General features: G+C 58.1%; 1 protein-coding gene across 1 annotated transcript; it reads left to right on the top strand.

Moving 5' to 3' along the window:
• The first annotated feature begins 2,863 nt into the window (after positions 1-2,863).
• Positions 2,864-13,053, top strand: LOC137307670 (oocyte zinc finger protein XlCOF6.1-like). Its single transcript, XM_067976896.1, has 2 exons — positions 2,864-3,047; positions 10,731-13,053. The coding sequence occupies exon 2, from the start codon at positions 10,806-10,808 to the stop codon at positions 11,592-11,594; it is 789 nt and encodes a 262-aa protein (XP_067832997.1). The 5' UTR covers positions 2,864-3,047; positions 10,731-10,805; the 3' UTR covers positions 11,595-13,053.
• Positions 13,054-19,271: the final 6,218 nt, after the last annotated feature.

Raw genomic sequence — 19,271 nt, 5'->3', positions numbered from 1 at the left:
TGAAAGATCTCCCCCCTCAGTCCCATTCCCCCTTTCCCCATTCCCCCCATCACCCCCTGTGCCCCCCTCTCTCTGAAAGATCTCCCCCTCAGTCCCATTCCCCCTTTCCCCATTCCCCCCATCACCCCCTGTGCCCCCTCTCTCTCTGAAAGATCTCCCCCCTCAGTCCCATTCCCCCTTTCCCCATTCCCCCCATCACCCCCTGTGCCCCCCTCTCTCTCTGAAAGATCTCCCTCCTCAGTCCCATTCCCCCTTTCCCCATTCCCCCCATCACCCCCTGTGCCCCCTCTCTCTCTGAAAGATCTCTCCCCTCAGTCCCATTCCCCCTTTCCCCATTCCCCCCATCACCCCCTGTGCCCCCCTCTCTCTCTGAAAGATCTCCCCTCAGTCCCATTCCCCATTCCCCCCATCACCCCCTGTGTCCCCTCTCTCTCTGAAAGATCTCCCCCCTCAGTCCCATTCCCCCTTTCCCCATTCCCCCCATCACCCCCTGTGCCCCCCTCTCTCTGAAAGATCTCCCCCCTCAGTCCCATTCCCCCTTTCCCCATTCCCCCCATCACCCCCTGTGCCCCCCTCTCTCTCTGAAAGATCTCCCCCCTCAGTCCCATTCCCCCTTTCCCCATTCCCCCCATCACCCCCTGTGCCCCCCTCTCTCTCTGAAAGATCTCCCTCCTCAGTCCCATTCCCCCTTTCCCCATTCCCCCCATCACCCCCTGTGCCCCCCTCTCTCTGAAAGATCTCCCCCCTCAGTCCCATTCCCCCTTTCCCCATTCCCCCCATCACCCCCTGTGCCCCCTCTCTCTGAAAGATCTCCCTCCTCAGTCCCATTCCCCCTTTCCCCATTCCCCCCATCACCCCCTGTGCCCCCCTCTCTCTCTGAAAGATCTCTCCCCTCAGTCCCATTCCCCCTTTCCCCATTCCCCCCATCACCCCCTGTGCCCCCCTCTCTCTGAAAGATCTCCCCCCTCAGTCCCATTCCCCCTTTCCCCATTCCCCCCATCACCCCCAGTGCCCCCCTCTCTCTCTGAAAGATCTCCCCCCTCAGTCCCATTCCCCCTTTCCCCATTCCCCCCATCACCCCCTGTGCCCCCTCTCTCTCTGAAAGATCTCTCCCCTCAGTCCCATTTCCTCTTTCCCCATTCCCCCCATCACCCCCTGTGCCCCCCTCTCTCTGGAATTCCCTCCCTCAGCCCTCTCCGCCCCCCCTCTCTCTCCTCCTTTAAGACGCTCCTTAAAACCTCCCTCTTTGGCCAGAATAAACTGTCCCTCCTCCTCGCCCTCCTCCACCTGTCTCAGTGACCACACCGTCCTCGTTCAACGCCTCTCCTCTGTCGTCCCGCTGGGAGGGGCCTCTGCTCGCCTGCTTCTGTTCAGATCTGTCCAGTCGGAGTCCCTCGGCGCTCCCTCGGTACTGACCCTCCGACAGTGCGGCCCTCCCTCAGTACTGACCCTCCGACAGTGCGGCGCTCCCTCAGTACTGACCCTCCGACAGTGCGGCGCTCCCTCAGTACTGACCCTCCGAGGGTGCGGCGCTCCCTCAGTACTGACCCTCCGACAGTGCGGCGCTCCCTCAGTACTGACCCTCCGACAGTGCGGCGCTCCCTCAGTACTGACCCTCCGACAGTGCGGCGCTCCCTCAGTACTGACCCTCCGACAGTGCAGCACTCCCTCAGTACTGACCCTCCGACAGTGCGGCGCTCCCTCAGTACTGACCCTCCGACAGTGCGGCGCTCCCTCAGTACTGACCCTCCGATAGTGCGGCGCTCCCTCAGTACTGACCCTCCGACAGTGCGGCGCTCCCTCAGTACTGACCCTCCGACAGTGCGGCGCTCCCTCGGTACTGACCCTCCGACAGTGCGGCGCTCCCTCAGTACTGACCCTCCGACAGTGCGGCGCTCCCTCAGTACTGACCCTCCGACAGTGCAGCGCTCCCTCAGTACTGACCCTCCGACAGTGCAGCGCTCCCTCAGTCCTGACCCTCCGACAGTGCGGCGCTCCCTCAGTACTGACCCTCCGACAGTGCGGCACTCCCTCAGGACTGACCCTCCGACAGTGCGGCGCTCCCTCAGTACTGACCCTCCGACAGTGCGGCGCTCCCTCAGTACTGACCCTCCGACAGTGCGGCGCTCCCTCAGTACTGACCCTCCGACAGTGCGGCGCTCCCTCAGTACTGACCCTCCGACAGTGCAGCGCTCCCTCAGTACTGACCCTCCGACAGCGCGGCGCTCCCTCGGTACCGACCCTCCGACAGTGCGGCCCTCCCTCGGCACTGACCCTCCGACAGTGCGGCCCTCCCTCGGTACTGACCCTCCGACAGTGCGGCGCTCCCTCAGTACTGACCCTCCGACAGTGCGGCACTCCCTCAGTACTGACCCTCCGACAGTGCGGCCCTCCCTCGGTACTGACCCTCCGACAGTGCGGCCCTCCCTCGGTACTGACCCTCCGATTGTGCGGAGGAGAGACTGGGGTTGTTCTCCTCAAAGGAGAGGAGGTTGAGGGGAGATTTAATAGAGGGGTTTAAAATTATGAAGGGTTTTGTTAAGAGTAGATCACCAAGGGAGAGACTGTTTTTAGTGGACGATGATACAGGTTCCACTGTACACTCCCGTGTTCGGGTAAAAATCTGTCCGAACGAAAAAGAGCACGTTTGTAGTTGAATTGAGTGCCTCGATTTTTCCCTCCAGTGACCCAGCTCAGTAACAGTCGTCAATTAAACGTTGAATCATATCACAGACAGGTCCGGAGGGAAAGAGGGATGTGGGAGGGGCGGGGGGTTAGGGTCATAAACTATCTGTCCCCAATTGAGAGCACGTTTGTAGTTGAATTGAGTGTTTCGACTTTTGCCTCCGGTGAACCAGCTCAGTCACAATCGCGTCGGAGTGTCCCGGGCAGAGATCGGCATCGTGTCTCATTGGGAATTTTTCCCGCAGGAATCCAGGCGCGGCCCCCTCCCCGACGGAGAGTGGAACGGAAAGTCAGCCATTGCAGCGGGAGGAAGGGCTCTGCAGGAGATCGGAGAGACAGGGCACGACATCACAGCTCGCCAGGTGAGGGGTTTTAACAGAGCATTAGAGGGAGGCGGCTCCTGTATCAATCCCATAATAATCACCCAGCCCCGTCCGCTCCCCACAGCCCTGTATCAATCCCCAAACTAATCCCACTGCCCCGCTCTCTCCCCATAGTCCTGTATCGATCCCCAAACTAATCCCACTGCCCCACTCTCTCCCCATAGCCCTGTATCAATCCCCAAACTAATCCCACTGCCCCACTCTCTCCCCATAGTCCTGTATCAATCCCCAAACTAATCCCACTGCCCCACTCTCTCCCCATAGTCCTGTATCAATCCCCAAACTAATCCCACTGCCCCACTCTCTCCCCATAGTCCTGTATCGATCCCCAAACTAATCCCACTGCCCCACTCTCTCCCCATAGCCCTGTATCAATCCCCAAACTAATCCCACTGCCCCACTCTCTCCCCATAGTCCTGTATCAATCCCCAAACTAATCCCACTGCCCCACTCTCTCCCCATAACCCTGCATCGATCCCCAAACTAATCCCACTGCCCCACTCTCTCCCCATAGTCCTGTATCAATCCCCAAACTAATCCCACTGCCCCACTCTCTCCCCATAGCCCTGTATCAATCCCCAAACTAATCCCACTGCCCCACTCTCTCCCCATAGTCCTGTATCGATCCCCAAACTAATCCCACTGCCCCACTCTCTCCCCATAGTCCTGTATCAATCCCAAAACTAATCCCACTGCCCCACTCTCTCCCCATAGTCCTGTATCAATCCCCAAACTAATCCCACTGCCCCGCTCTCTCCCCATAGTCCTGTATCAATCCCCAAACTAATCCCACTGCCCCACTCTCTCCCCATAGTCCTGTATCAATCCCCACACTAATCCCACTGCCCCACTCTCTCCCCATAGTCCTGTATCAATCCCCAAACTAATCCCACTGCCCCACTCTCTCCCCATAGCCCTGTATCAATCCCCAAACTAATCCCACTGCCCCACTCTCTCCCCACAGTCGTGTATCAATCCCCAAACTAATCCCACTGCCCCACTCTCTCCCCATAGCCCTGTATCAATCCCCAAACTAATCCCACTGCCCCACTCTCTCCCCACAGTCGTGTATCAATCCCCAAACTAATCCCACTGCCCCACTCTCTCCCCATAGCCCTGCATCAATCCCCAAACTAATCCCACTGCCCCACTCTCTCCCCATAGTCCTGTATCAATCCCAAACTAATCCCACTGCCCCACTCTCTCCCCATAGCCCTGTATCAATCCCCAAACTAATCCCACTGCCCCACTCTCTCCCCATAGTCCTGTATCAAACCCCAAACTAATCCCACTGCCCCGCTCTCTCCCCATAGTCGTGTATCAATCCCAAAACTAATCCCACTGCCCCACTCTCTCCCCATAGTCCTGTATCAAACCCCAAACTAGTCCCACTGCCCCACTCTCTCCCCATAGTCCTGTATCAATCTCAAAACTAATCCCACTGCCCCACTCTCTCCCCATCGTCCTGTATCAATCCCCAAACTAATCCCACTGCCCCGCTCTCTCCCCATAGTCCTGTATCAATCCCCAAACTAATCCCACTGCCCCACTCTCTCCCCATAGCCCTGTATCAATCCCAAAACTAATCCCACTGCCCCACTCTCTCCCCATAGCCCTGTATCAATCCCCAAACTAATCCCACTGCCCCACTCTCTCCCCATAGTCCTGTATCAAACCCCAAACTAATCCCACTGCCCCACTCTCTCCCCATAGTCCTGTATCAATCCCCAAACTAATCCCACTGCCCCACTCTCTCCCCATAGTCCCTGTATCAATCCCCAAACTAATCCCACTGCCCCACTCTCTCCCCATAGTCCTGTATCAATCCCAAACTAATCCCACTGCCCCACTCTCTCCCCATAGTCCTGTATCAATCCCCAAACTAATCCCACTGCCCCACTCTCTCCCCATAGTCCTGTATCAATCCCCAAACTAATCCCACTGCCCCACTCTCTCCCCATAGTCCTGTATCAATCCCCAAACTAATCCCACTGCCCCACTCTCTCCCCATAGTCCTGTATCAATCCCCAAACTAATCCCACTGCCCCACTCTCTCCCCAAAGTCCTGTATCAATCCCAAACTAATCCCACTGCCCCGCTCTCTCCCCATAGTCCTGTATCAATCCCCAAACTAATCCCACTGCCCCGCTCTCTCCCCATAGCCCTGTATCAATCCCCAAACTAATCCCACTGCCCCACTCTCTCCCCATAGTCCTGTATCAATCCCCAAACTAATCCCACTGCCCCACTCTCTCCCCATAGTCCTGTATCAATCCCCAAACTAATCCCACTGCCCCACTCTCTCCCCATAGTCCTGTATCAATCCCCAAACTAATCCCACTGCCCCCACTCTCTCCCCACAGCCCTGTATCAATCCCCAAACTAATCCCACTGCCCCGCTCTCTCCCCATAGTCCTGTATCAATCCCCAAACTAATCCCACTGCCCCACTCTCTCCCCATAGTCCTGTATCAATCCCCAAACTAATCCCACTGCCCCACTCTCTCCCCATAGTCCTGTATCAATCCCCAAACTAATCCCACTGCCCCACTCTCTCCCCATAGTCCTGTATCAATCCCCAAACTAATCCCACTGCCCCACTCTCTCCCCATAGTCCTGTATCAATCCCCAAACTAATCCCACTGCCCCACTCTCTCCCCATAGTCCTGTATCAATCCTCAAACTAATCCCACTGCCCCACTCTCTCCCCATAGTCCTGTATCAATCCCACACTAATCCCACTGCCCCACTCTCTCCCCATAGTCCTGTATCAATCCCAAACTAATCCCACTGCCCCGCTCTCTCGCCCATAGTCCTGTATCAATCCCTAAACTAATCCCACTGCCCCGCACTCTCCCCCATAGTCCTGTATCAATCCCAAACTAATCCCACTGACCCCACTCTCTCCCATAGTCCTGTATCAATCCCCAAACTAATCCCACTGCCCCACTCTCTCCCCATAGCCCTGTATCAATCCCAAAACTAATCCCACTGCCCCGCTCTCTCCCCATAGTCCTGTATCAATCCCAAACTAATCCCACTGCCCCACTCTCTCCCCATAGCCCTGTATCAATCCCAAACTAATCCCACCGCCCCGCACTCTCCCCATAGTCCTGTATCAATCCCAAACTAATCCCACTGCCCCACTCTCTCCCCATAGTCCTGTATCAATCCCCAAACTAATCCCACTGCCCCACCCTCTCCCCATAGTCCTGTATCAATCCCCAAACTAATCCCACTGCCCCACTCTCTCCCCATAGCCCTGTATCAATCCCCAAACTGATCCCACTGCCCCACTCTCTCCCCATAGCCCTGTATCAATCCCCAAACTAATCCCACTGTCCCACTCTCTCCCCATAGCCCTGTATCAATCCCAAACTAATCCCACTGCCCCACTCTCTCCCCACAGCCCTGTATCAATCCCAAACTAATCCCACTGCCCCACTCTCTCCCCATAGCCCTGTAACAATCCCCAAACTAATCCCACTGCCCCACTCTCTCCCCATAGCCCTGTATCAATCCCCAAACTAATCCCACTGCCCCACTCTCTCCCCATAGCCCTGTATCAATGCCCAAACTAATCCCACTGTCCCACTCTCTCCCCATAGCCCTGTATCAATCCCAAACTAATCCCACTGCCCCACTCTCTCCCCATAGTCCTGTATCAATCCCCAAACTAATCCCACTGCCCCACTCTCTCCCCATAGCCCTGTATCAATCCCAAACTAATCCCACTGCCCCACTCTCTCCCCATAGCCCTGTATCAATCCCCAAACTAATCCCACTGCCCCACTCTCTCCCCATAGTCCTGTATCAATCACCCAACTAATCCCACTGCCCCACTCTCTCCCCATAGTCCTGTATCAATCCCCAAACTAATCCCACTGCCCCACTCTCTCCCCATAGCCCTGTATCAATCCCCAAACTAATCCCACTGCCCCACTCTCTCCCCACAGCCCTGTATCAATCCCCAAACTAATCCCACTGCCCCACTCTCTCCCCATAGTCCTGTATCAATCCCACAAACTAATCCCACTGCCCCGCTCTCTCCCCATCGCCCTGTATCAATCCCAAACTAATCCCACTGCCCCACTCTCTCCCCATAGTCCTGTATCAATCCCCAAACTAATCCCACTGCCCCGCTCCCTCCCCATAGTCCTGTATCAATCCCAAACTAATCCCACTGCCCCACTCTCTCCCCATAGCCCTGTATCAATCCCCAAACTAATCCCACTGCCCCACTCTCTCCACATAGCCCTGTATCAATCCCCAAACTAATCCCACTGCCCCACCCTCTCCCCATAGTCCTGTATCAATCCCCAAACTAATCCCACTGACCCGCTCTCTCCACATAGCCCTGTATCAATCCCCAAACTAATCCCACTACCCCACTCTCTCCCCATAGCCCTGTATCAATCCCAAACTAATCCCACTGCCCCACTCTCTCCCCATAGTCCTGTATCAATCCCAAACTAATCCCACTGCCCCACTCTCTCCCCATAGTCCTGTATCAATCCCCAAACTAATCCCACTGCCCCACTCTCTCCCCATAGTCCTGTATCAATCCCAAACTAATTCCACTGCCCCACTCTCTCCCCATAGCCCTGTATCAATCCCCAAACTAATCCCACTGCCCCACTCTCTCCCCATAGCCCTGTATAAATCCCAAACTAATCCCACTGCCCCACTCTCTCCCCATAGCCCTGTATCAATCCCAAAACTAATCCCACTGCCCCACTCTCTCCCCATAGCCCTGTATCAATCCCCAAACTAATCCCACTGCCCCACTCTCTCCCCATAGCCCTGTATCAATCCCCAAACTAATCCCACTGCCCCACTCTCTCCCCATAGTCCTGTATCAATCCCCAAACTAATCCCACTGCCCCACTCTCTCCCCATAGCCCTGAATCAATCCCCAAACTAATCCCACTGCCCCACTCTCTCCCCATAGTCCTGTATCAATCCCACAAACTAATCCCACTGCCCACTCTCTCCCCATAGCCCTGTATCAATCCCCAAACTAATCCCACTGCCCCACTCTCTCCCCATAGCCTTGTATCAATCCCCAAACTAATCCCACTGCCCCACTCTCTCCCCATAGTCCTGTATCAATCCCCAAACTAATCCCACTGCCCCACTCTCTCCCATAGTCCTGTATCAATCCTCAAACTAATCCCACTGCCCCACTCTCTCCCCATAGTCCTGTATCAATCCCTCACTAATCCCACTGCCCCACTCTCTCCCCATAGTCCTGTATCAATCCCAAACTAATCCCACTGCCCCGCTCTCTCCCCATAGTCCTGTATCAATCCCCAAACTAATCCCACTGCCCCGCACTCTCCCCCATAGTCCTGTATCAATCCCAAACTAATCCCACTACCCCACTCTCTCCCCATAGTCCTGTATCAATCCCCAAACTAATCCCACTGCCCCACTCTCTCCCCATAGTCCTGTATCAATCCCCAAACTAATCCCACTGCCCCACTCTCTCCCCATAGTCCTGTATCAATCCCCAAACTAATCCACTGCCCCACTCTCTCCCCATAGCCCCTGTATCAATCCCCAAACTAATCCCACTGCCCCACTCTCTCCCCATAGCCCTGTATCAATCCCCAAACTAATCCCACTGCCCCGCTCTCTCCCCATAGTCCTGTATCAATCCCAAACTAATCCCACTGCCCCACTCTCTCCCCATAGTCCTGTATCAATCCCAAACTAATCCCACTGCCCCACTCTCTCCCCATAGTCCTGTATCAATCCCCAAACTAATCCCACTGCCCCACTCTCTCCCCATAGTCCTGTATCAATCCCCAAACTAATCCCACTGCCCCACTCTCTCCCCATAGTCCTGTATCAATCCCCAAACTAATCCCACTGCCCCACTCTCCCCCCATAGCCCTGTATCAATCCCAAACTAATCCCACTGCCCCACTCTCTCCCCATGGTCCTGCATCAATCCCCAAACTAATCCCACTGCCCCACTCTCCCCCCATAGCCCTGTATCAATCCCCAAAACTGTTTCTCTCCCCCAGAGGGCTGTGGATGCTCAGACGTTGAGTGTATTCGAGGCTGAGATCGATGGATATTTGGACTCTGGGGGAGTCGAGGGATACGGGGATCGGGCGGGAAAGAGGAGTTGAGGGAGAAGATCAGCCATGATCTGATGGAATGGGGGAGCAGGGCTCGAGGGGCCGAGTGGCCTCCTCCTGCTCCTATTTCTGAAGGTCTCGTCCCCCGATTCCCATCGCTCCCCCGTTGCCTCCAGCCCCAGAGGAGGTGGGGTCCGGGGACGTCTTTACTCTGTTAAAGGGCCCGGTATAAACGGGTGGTGATGTGAAACCCCCATCGGGGAACAGGAGACAAAGACGGGGGGAGAGAGAGAGGAAAAGGGGAGGGGAGAGGGAGTCGAGGACTGGGACTCCTCCCGACCCGTCTCACCGTCTCAGGACGTCCCAGAGCACTTTACGATCGAGGGAGTAAGTTTAAAGTGTGGTCAGTGTCGTAATCTGGGACAGGAGGAGGCCATTCAGCCCCTCGAGGCTGTTACACAGGAACAGGAGGAGGCCGTTCAGCCCCTCGAGCCTGTTACACAGGAACAGGAGGAGGCCATTCAGCCCCTCGAGCCTGTTACACAGGAACAGGAGGGAGGCCCATTCAGCCCCTCGAGCCTGTTACACAGGAACAGGAGGAGGCCATTCAGCCCCTCGAGCCTGTTACACAGGAACAGGAGGAGGGCCATTCAGCCCCTCGAGCCTGTTACACAGGAACAGGAGGAGGCCCATTCAGCCCCTCGAGCCTGTTACACAGGAACAGGAGGAGGCCGTTCAGCCCCTCGAGGCCTGTTACTCAGTGATAGGAGGAGGCCATTCAGCCCCTCGAGGCCTGTTACACAGGAACAGGAGGGAGTCCATTCAAGCCCCTCGAGCCTGTTACACAGGAACAGGAGGAGGCCGTTCAGCCCCTCGAGCCTGTTACACAGGAACAGGAGGAGGCCGTTCAGCCCCTCGAGCCTGTTACACAGGAACAGGAGGAGGCCGTTCAGCCCCTTGAGCCTGTTACACAGGAACAGGAGGAGGCCGTTCAGCCCCTCGAGCCTGTTACACAGGAACAGGAGGAGGCCGTTCAGCCCCTCGAGTCTGTTACACAGGAACAGGAGGAGGCCCGTTCAGCCCCCTCGAGCCTGTTACACAGGAACAGGAGGAGGCCGTTCAGCCCCTTGAGCCTGTTACACAGGAACAGGAGGAGGCCGTTCAGCCCCTCGAGCCTGTTACACAGGAACAGGAGGAGGCCCATTCAGCCCCTCGAGCCTGTTACACAGGAACAGGAGGAGGCCGTTCAGCCCCTCGAGGCCTGTTACTCAGTGATAGGAGGAGGCCATTCAGCCCCTCGAGGCCTGTTACACAGGAACAGGAGGGAGTCCATTCAAGCCCCTCGAGCCTGTTACACAGGAACAGGAGGAGGCCGTTCAGCCCCTCGAGCCTGTTGCTCAGGATCAGGAGGAGGCCATTCAGCCCCTCGAGGCCTGACGAAGCGCCTTTGGCAGTGGCGGGCCGGCGGTGGCGGGGGGAGGGGATACTTTCACACCAAGTTAAAGTCGTGGTCTTAACGCGGGTCTGTCCTTTTGTGTGTGCGTCCGTGTGTGTGTGTGTGTGTGCGTGTCTAGGCGGCCATTCGACTGCGGGAGGCGGCGCGCGTTTCCCCCATCATCATCCCCCCCCCCCCGCCCCCCCGCCGACGGATGGAGCCGGAGCACGAGGAGGATCCTGAGGAGGAGGAGGAGGAGGAGGAGGACGAGGACGAGGAAGGGGCGTCGGGGACGGGCGGAGAGGGCGGGCCCTGCCACCTGACGGAGCCCCCGGCCTGCCACTGCGCCGTCTGCGAGAAGGGCTTCAGCTGCCGCTCTCACCTGGAGCGCCACCTGCGGGTGCACACGGGCGAGCGGCCGTTCGAGTGCGGCGTCTGCGGGAACCGCTTCAACCGGGCCAGCAACCTGCGGCGTCACCAGCAGTACCGGGGAGGGGGGCAGGGCCCCCTGGAGTGCGCCGTCTGCCACAAGGCCTTCTGCGTCACGGGCGACCTCGTGCGCCACCGCCGGGCGCACGCCGGCGAGCGGCCGTTCGAGTGCGGCGTCTGCGGCAAGCGCTTCTGCCGCCTGGCCGTGCTGGAGATCCACCGCCGCTATCACACGGGCGAGCGCCCCTTCCAGTGCCCGCTGTGCGCCAAGCGCTTCTACACCTCCAGCGAGCTCAACCGCCACGGGCGCACGCACACGGGCGAGCGCCCCTTCCAGTGCCCGCTGTGCGCCAAGCGCTTCTACACCGCCAGCAAGCTGGCCGTGCACCGGCAGATCCACACCGGCGAGCGGCCGTTCGGCTGCGGGAGCTGCGCCAAGAGGTTCTACACGGCCGGCAAGCTGCGGAGGCACGAGCGCACGCACGGGCCCGAGAGCAGGTTCATCTGCGGCGTGTGCGGCAAGACGTTCGCCCGCACGAGTCACCTCACCAACCACCAGCGCACGCACCGCTGAGGGAGGCAGGGGGGAGGTCCGGGGGGGGGGGGGGTGGGGGGAGAGGGAGGAGGGAGGGGGAGAGAGGGAGAGAGAGGGAGAGAGAGAGAGAGAGAGAGAGGGAGAGAGAGGGAGAGAGACGCCCCCCTCCACCGGGGGAGAGACTCCCCCCACTGCGAGAGAGAGAGACCCTCCCCCAGGGGAGGGATTCCCCCCTGTGAGAGAGAGAGAGAGGGAGAGGGAGGAGGGAGGGGGAGGGAGAGGGAGAGAGGGAGAGGGAGAGAGGGAGAGAGACGCCCCCCTCCCCCGGGGGATGGACTCCCCCCACTGCGAGAGAGAGAGAGACCCCCCTCTAGGGGAGGGACTCCCCCCACGAGAGAGAGAGAGAGAGAGGGAGAGACCCCCCCAGGGGAGGGACTCCCCCCACGAGAGAGAGAGGGAGAGACCCCCCCAGGGGAGGGATTCCCCCACGAGAGAGAGGGAGAGACCCCCCCAGGGGAGGGACTCCCCCCACGAGAGAGAGAGAGAGAGACCCCCAGGGGAGAGACTCCCCCCGATGAGGGAGAGAGAGAGAGAGAGAGACCCCCCCAGGGGAGGGACTCCCCCCACGAGAGAGAGACAGGGAGAGACCCCCCCAGGGGAGGGACTCCCCCCACGAGAGAGAGAGAGAGAGAGGGAGAGACCCCCCCAGGGGAGGGATTCCCCCCACGAGAGAGAGAGAGAGAGAGAGAGGGAGAGACCCCCCAGGGGAGGGACTCCCCCCACGAGAGAGAGTGAGATAGACAGGGAGAGACCCCCCCAGGGGAGGGACTCCCCCCACGAGAGAGAGAGAGAGAGAGGGAGAGACCCCCCCAGGGGAGGGATTCCCCCCACGAGAGAGAGTGAGATAGAGAGAGACCCCCCCAGGGGAGGGATTCCCCCCACGAGAGAGAGGGAGAGAGGGAGAGACCCCCCAGGGGAGGGACTCCCCCCACGAGAGAGAGAGAGAGAGAGGGAGAGACCCCCCCCAGGGGAGGGATTCCCCCCACGAGAGAGAGAGAGAGAGAGGGAGAGACCCCCCAGGGGAGGGATTCCCCCCACGAGAGAGAAGGAGAGACCCCCCCAGGGGAGGGATTCCCCCCACGAGAGAGAGGGAGAGAGGGAGAGACCCCCCAGGGGAGGGATTCCCCCCATGAGAGAGAGAGAGAGAGGAAGAGACCCCCCCAGGGGAGGGATTCCGCAACAGACCCCAAGTGCGACAGTACCCGTGTGTCCAGGCGTCTCGGTATCTGCACCTGCTCGCTGGCCCCGCTCTCCCTCTCCCTCTCCCACAGCCCGCGCCCCCCCGGCCGCCTCGACCCCCGGGTCTCTTTCTGGGTCTCGCGGAGATCCAGGTGACGGGCGAGGGACAGGGGGCCAGAGGTTTGGAGGGTGTTTGTCTCTCTCTTTGTATCTCTGCAAATTGTAATGTCAACTCATCAATAAAACGTCCAGACTAAAATGACCGTGTCGGTTCACGGATCCCCCGACCCGGCCGGCCACCCGCACGCACGCTCCTCTGCCCAGGTGGGATTGGGGAGAAGGTGGGTAGGTGTGGGATTGAGGGATTGGGGAGAAGGTTGGTAGGTGTGGGATTGAGGGATTGGGGAGAAGGTGGGTAGGTGTGGGATTGAGGGATTGGGGAGAAGGTGGGTAGGTGTGGGATTGAGGGATTGAGGAGAAGGTGGGTAGGTGTGGGATTGAGGGATTGGGGAGAAGATGGGTAGGTGTGGGATTGAGGAGAAGGTGGGGAGGTGTGGGATTGAGGGACTGGGGAGAAGGTGGGTAGGTGTGGGATTGAGGGATTGGGGAGAAGGTGGGTCGGTGTGGGATTGAGGGATTGGGGAGAAGGTGGGTAGGTGAGGGATTGGGGAGAAGGTGGGTAGGTGAGGGATTGGGGAGAAGGTGGGGAGGTGTGGGATTGAGGGATTGGGGAGAAGGTGGGTAGGTGTGGGATTGAGAGATTGGGGAGAAGGTGGGTAGGTGTGGGATTGAGGGATTGGGGAGAAGGTGGGTAGGTGTGGGATTGAGGGATTGTGGAGAAGGTGGGTAGGTGTGGGATTGAGGGATTGGGGAGATGGTGGGTAGGTGTGGGTTTGAGGGATTGGGGAGAAGGTGGGTAGGTGTGGGATTGAGGGATTGGGGAGATGGTGGGTCGGTTTGGGATTGAGGGATTGGGGAGAAGGTGGGTCGGTGAGGGATTCGGGAGAAGGTGGGTAGGTGAGGGATTGAGGGATTGGGGAGAAGGTGGATAGGTGAGGGATTGGGGAGAAGGTGGGTAGGTGTGGGATTGAGGGATTGGGGTGAAGGTGGGTTGGTGTGGGATTGAGGGATTGGGGAGAAGATGGGTAGGTGTTGGATTGAGGGATTGGGGAGAAGGTGGGTCGGTGTTGGATTGAGGGATTGGGGAGAAGGTGGGTAGGTGTGGGATTGAGGGATTGTGGAGAAGGTGGGTAGGTTTGGGATTGAGGGATTGGGGAGAAGGTGGGTAGGTGTGGGATTGAGGGATTGGGGAGAAGGTGGGTAGGTGTGGGATTGAGGGATTGGGGAGAAGGTGGGTAGGTGTGGGATTGAGGGATTGGGGAGAAGGTGGGTAGGTGTGGGATTGAGGGATTGAGGAGAAGGTGGGTAGGTGTGGGATTGAGGGATTGGGGAGAAGGTGGGTAGGTGTGGGATTGAGGGATTGGGGAGAAGGTGGGTCGGTGTGGGATTGAGGGATTGGGGAGAAGATGGGTAGGTGTGGGATTGAGGGATTGAGGAGAAGGTGGGTAGGTGTGGGATTGAGGGACTGGGAAGAAGGTGGGTAGGTGTGGGATTGAGGGATTGGGGAAAAGGTGGGTCGGTGTGGGATGGAGGGATTGGGGAGAAGGTGGGTAGGTGAGGGATTGAGGGATTGGGGAGAAGGTGGGTAGGTGAGGGATTGGGGCGAAGGTGGGTAGGTGTGGGATTGAGGGATTGGGGAGAAGGTGGGTTGGTGTGAGATTGAGGGATTGGGGAGAAGGTGGGTAGGTGTGGGATTGAGGGATTGGGGAGAAGGTGGGTCGGTGTGGGATTGAGGGATTGGGGAGAAGGTGGGTAGGTGTTGGATTGAGGGATTGGGGAGAAGGTGGGTAGGTGTGGGATTGAGGGATTGGGGAGAAGGTGGGTCGGTGTGGGATTGAGGGATTGGGGAGAAGGTGGGTAGGTGTGGGATTGGGGAGAAGGTGGGTAGGTGTGGGATTGAGGGATTGGGGAGAAGGTGGGTAGGTGTGGGATTGAGAGATTGTGGAGAAGGTGGGTTGGTGTGGGATTGAGGGATTGTGGAGAAGGTGGGTAGGTGAGGGATTGAGGGATTGTGGAGATGGTGGGTAGGTGAGGGTTTGAGGGATTGGGGAGAAGGTGGGTCGGTGTGGGATTGAGGGATTGGGGAGAAGGTGGATAGGTGAGGGATTGGGGAGATGGTGGGTAGGTGAGGGTTTGAGGGATTGGGGAGAAGGTGGGTCGGTGTGGGATTGAGGGATTGGGGAGAAGGTGGGTAGGTGTGGGATTGAGGGATTTGGGAGAAGGTGGGTAGGTGTGGGATTGAGGGATTGGGGAGAAGGTGGGTCGGTGTGGGATTGAGGGATTGGGGAGAAGGTGGGCAGGTGTGAGATTGAGGGATTGGGGAGAAGGTGGGTAGGTGTGGGATTGAGGGATTGGGGAGAAGGTGGGCAGGTGTGAGATTGAGGGATTGGGGAGAAGGTGGGCAGGTGTGGGATTGAGGGATTGGGGAGAAGGTGGGTAGGTGTGGGATTGAGGGATTGGGGAGAAGGTGGGTAGGTGTGGGATTGAGGGATTGGGGAGAAGGTGGGTAGGTGTGAGATTGAGGGATTGGGGAGAAGGTGGGTAGGTGTGGGATTGAGGGATTGGGGAGAAGGTGGGTCGGTGTGGGATTGAGGGATTGGGGAGAAGGTGGGTAGGTGTGGGATTGAGTGATTGGGGAGAAAGTGGGTAGGTGTGGGATTGAGTGATTGGGGAGAAGGTGGGTAGGTGTGGGATTGAGGGATTGGGGAGAAGGTGGGTAGGTGTGGGATTGAGGGATTGGGGAGAAAGTGGGTAGGTGTGGGATTGAGGGATTGGGGAGAAGGTGGGTTGGTGTTGTATTGAGGGACTGGGGAGAAGGTGGGTAGGTGAGGGATTGAGGGATTGGGGAGAAGGTGGGTCGGTGTGGGATTGAGGGATTGGGGAGAAGGTGGGTCGGTGTGGGATTGAGGGATTGGGGAGAAGGTGGGTTGGTGTTGTATTGAGGGACTGGGGAGAAGGTGGGTCGGTGTGGGATTGAGGGATTGGAGAGAAGGTGGGTCGGTGTGGGATTGAGGGATTGGGGAGAAGGTGGGTTGGTGAGGGATTGAGGGATTGGGGAGAAGGTGGGTAGGTGAGGGATTGGGGAGAAGGTGGGGTGGTGAGGGATTGAGGGATTGGGGAGAAGGTGGGTAGGTGTGGGATTGAGGGATTGGGGAGAAGGTGGGTAGGTGTGGGATTGAGGGATTGGGGAGAAGGTGGGTAGGTGTGGGATTGAGGGATTGGGGAGAAGGTGGGTTGGTGAGGGATTGAGGGATTGGGGAGAAGGTGGGTAGGTGAGGGATTGGGGAGAAGGTGGGGTGGTGAGGGATTGAGGGATTGGGGAGAAGGTGGGCAGGTGTGGGATTGAGGGATTGGGGAGAAGGTGGGTAGGTGTGGGATTGAGGGATTGGGGAGAAGGTGGGTAGGTGTGGGATTGAGGGATTGGGGAGAAGGTGGGTTGGTGAGGGATTGAGGGATTGGGGAGAAGGTGGGTAGGTGAGGGATTGGGGAGAAGGTGGGGTGGTGAGGGATTGGGGAGAAGGTGGGTAGGTGTGGGATTGAGGGATTGGGGAGAAGGTGGGTAGGTGTGGGATTGAGGGATTGGGGAGAAGGTGGGTAGGTGTGGGATTGAGGGATTGGGGAGAAGGTGGGTAGGTGTGGGATTGAGGGATTTGGGAGAAGGTGGGTCGGTGTGGGATTGAGGGATTCGGGAGAAGGTGGGTAGGTGAGGGATTGAGGGATTGGGGAGAAGGTGGGTAGGTGTGGGATTGAGGGATTGGGGAGAAGGTGGGTCGGTGTGGGATTGAGGGATTGGGGAGAAGGTGGGTAGGTGTGGGATTGAGGGATTGGGGAGAAGGTGGGTCGGTGTGGGATTGAGGGATTGGGGAGAAGGTGGGTCGGTGTGGGATTGTGGAGAAGGTGGGTAGGTGTGGGATTGAGGGATTGGGGAGAAGGTGGGTAGGTGTGGGATTGAGGGATTGGGGAGAAGGTGGGTTGGTGTGAGATTGAGGGATTGGGGAGAAGGTGAGTAGGTGTGGGATTGAGGGATTGGGGAGAAGGTGGATAGGTGTGGGATTGAGGGATTGGGGAGAAGGTGGGTTGGTGTGGGATTGAGGGATTGGGGAGAAGGTGGGTAGGTGTGGGATTGAGAGATTGGGGAGAAGGTGGGTAGGTGTGGGATTGAGGGATTGTGGAGAAGGTGGGTCGGTGTGGGATTGAGTGATTGGGGAGAAGGTGGGTAGGTGTGGGATTGAGGGATTGGGAGAAGGTGGGCAGGTGTGTGATTGAGGGATTGGGGAGAAGGTGGGTAGGTGAGGGATTGAGGGATTGGGGAGAAGGTGGGTAGGTGTCGGATTGAGGGATTGAGGAGAAGGTGGGTAGGTGTGGGATTGAGGGATTGGGGCGAAGGTGGGTCGGTGTGGGATTGAGGGATTGGGGAGAAGGTGGGTAGGTGTGGGATTGAGGGATTGGGGAGAAGGTGGGTAGGTGTGGGATTGAGGGATTGGGGAGAAGGTAGGTAGGTGTGGGATTGAGGGATTGGGGAGAAGGTGGGTCGGTGTGGGATTGAGGGATTGGGGAGAAGGTGGGTAGGTGTGGGATTGAGGGATTTGGGAGAAGGTGGGTAGGTGTGGGATTGAGGGATTGGGGAGAAGGTGAGTAGGTGTGGGATTGAGGGATTGGGGAGAAGGTGGGTTGGTGTGAGATTGAGGGATTGGGGAGAAGGTGGGTAGGTGTGGGATTGAAGGATTGGGGAGGTGGGTAGGTGTGGGATTGAGGGATTGTGGAGAAGGTGGGTCGGTGTGGGATTGAGGGATTGAGGAGAAGGTGGGTAGGTGTGGGATTGAGGGATTGTGGAGAAGGTGTTAGATGTGGGATTGAGGGATTGAGGAGAAGGTGGGTAGGTGTGGGATTGAGGGATTGTGGAGAAGGGGGGTAGGTGTGAGATTGAGGGATTGGGGAGAAGGTGGGTAGGTGTGGGATTGAGGAATTGGGGAGAAGGTGGGTAGGTGTGGGATTGAGGGATTGCGGAGAAGGTGGGTAGGTGTGGGATTGAGGGATTGGGGAGAAGGTGGGTAGGTGTGAGATTGAGGGATTGGGGAGAAGGTGGGTAGGTGAGGGATTGAGGAGAAGGTGGGTAGGTGTGGGATTGAGGGATTGGGGAGAAGGTGGGTAGGTGTGGGATTGAGGGATTGGGGAGAAGGTGGGTAGGTGTGGGATTGAGGGATTGAGGAGAAGGTGGGTAGGTGTGGGATTGAGGGATTGGGGAGAAGGTGGGTAGGTGTGGGATTGAGGGATTGTGGAGAAGGTGGGTAGGTGTGGGATTGAGGAATTGGGGAGAAGGTGGGTAGGTGTGGGATTGAGAGATTGGGGAGAAGGTGGGTAGGTGTGGGATTGAGGGATTGGGGAGAAGGTGGGTAGGTGTGAGATTGAGGGATTGGGGAGAAGGTGGGTAGGTGTGGGATTGAGGAATTGGGGAGAAGGTGGGTAGGTGTGGGATTGAGGGATTGGGGAGAAGGTGGGTAGGTGTGGGATTGAGGGATTGGGGAGAAGGTGGGTAGGTGTGAGATTGAGGGATTGGGGAGAAGGTTTATCGGTGTGGGATTGAGGGATTGGGGAGAAGGTGGGTAGGTGTGGGATTGAGGGATTGCGGAGAAGGTGGGTAGGTGTGGGATTGAGGGATTGGAGAGAAGGTGGGTAGGTGTGGGATTGAGGGACTGGTGAGAAGGTGGGTAGGTGTGAGATTGAGGGATTGGAGAGAAGGTGGGTAGGTGTGGGATTGAGGGACTGGGGAGAGGGTGGGTAGGTGTGGGATTGAGGGATTGGAGAGAAGGTGGGTAGGTGTGGGATTGAGGGACTGGGGAGAAGGTGGGTAGGTGTGGGATTGAGGGACTGGGGAGAAGGTGGGTAGGTGTGGGATTGAGGGATTGGGGAGAAGGTGGGTAGGTGTGGGATTGAGGGATTGGGGAGAAGGTGGGTAGGTGTGGGATTGAGGGACTGGGGAGAAGGTGGGTAGGTGTGGGATTGAGGGATTGGGGAGAAGGTGGGTAGGTGTGGGATTGAGGGATTGGGGAGAAGGTGGGTTGGTTTGGGATTGAGGGATTGAGGAGACGGTGGGTAGTTGTGGGATTGAAGGATTGGGGAGAAGGTGGGTAGGTGTGGGATTGAGGGATTGGGGAGAAGGTGGGTAGGTGAGGGATTGAGGGATTGGGGAGAAGGTGGGTAGGTGTGGGATTGAGGGATTGGGGAGAAGGTGGGTCGGTGTGGGATTGAGGGATTGGGGAGAAGGTGGGTAGGTGTGGGATTGAGGGATTTGGGAGAAGGTGGGTCGGTGTGGGATTGAGGGATTGGGGAGAAGGTGGGTAGGTGTGGGATTGAAGG

The sequence above is a fragment of the Heptranchias perlo genome, unplaced genomic scaffold (genome assembly GCF_035084215.1).
Source record: "Heptranchias perlo isolate sHepPer1 unplaced genomic scaffold, sHepPer1.hap1 HAP1_SCAFFOLD_1086, whole genome shotgun sequence".
NCBI classification, from domain to species: Eukaryota; Metazoa; Chordata; class Chondrichthyes; order Hexanchiformes; family Hexanchidae; genus Heptranchias; species Heptranchias perlo.
This window is presented reverse-complemented; position numbering and strand designations above follow the sequence as displayed.

Coding starts and splice junctions, on each gene's coding strand:
- LOC137307670 (XM_067976896.1), top strand. CDS start 10,806: ATGGAGCCGGAGCACGAGGAGGATCCTGAGGAGGAGGAGGAGGAGGAG.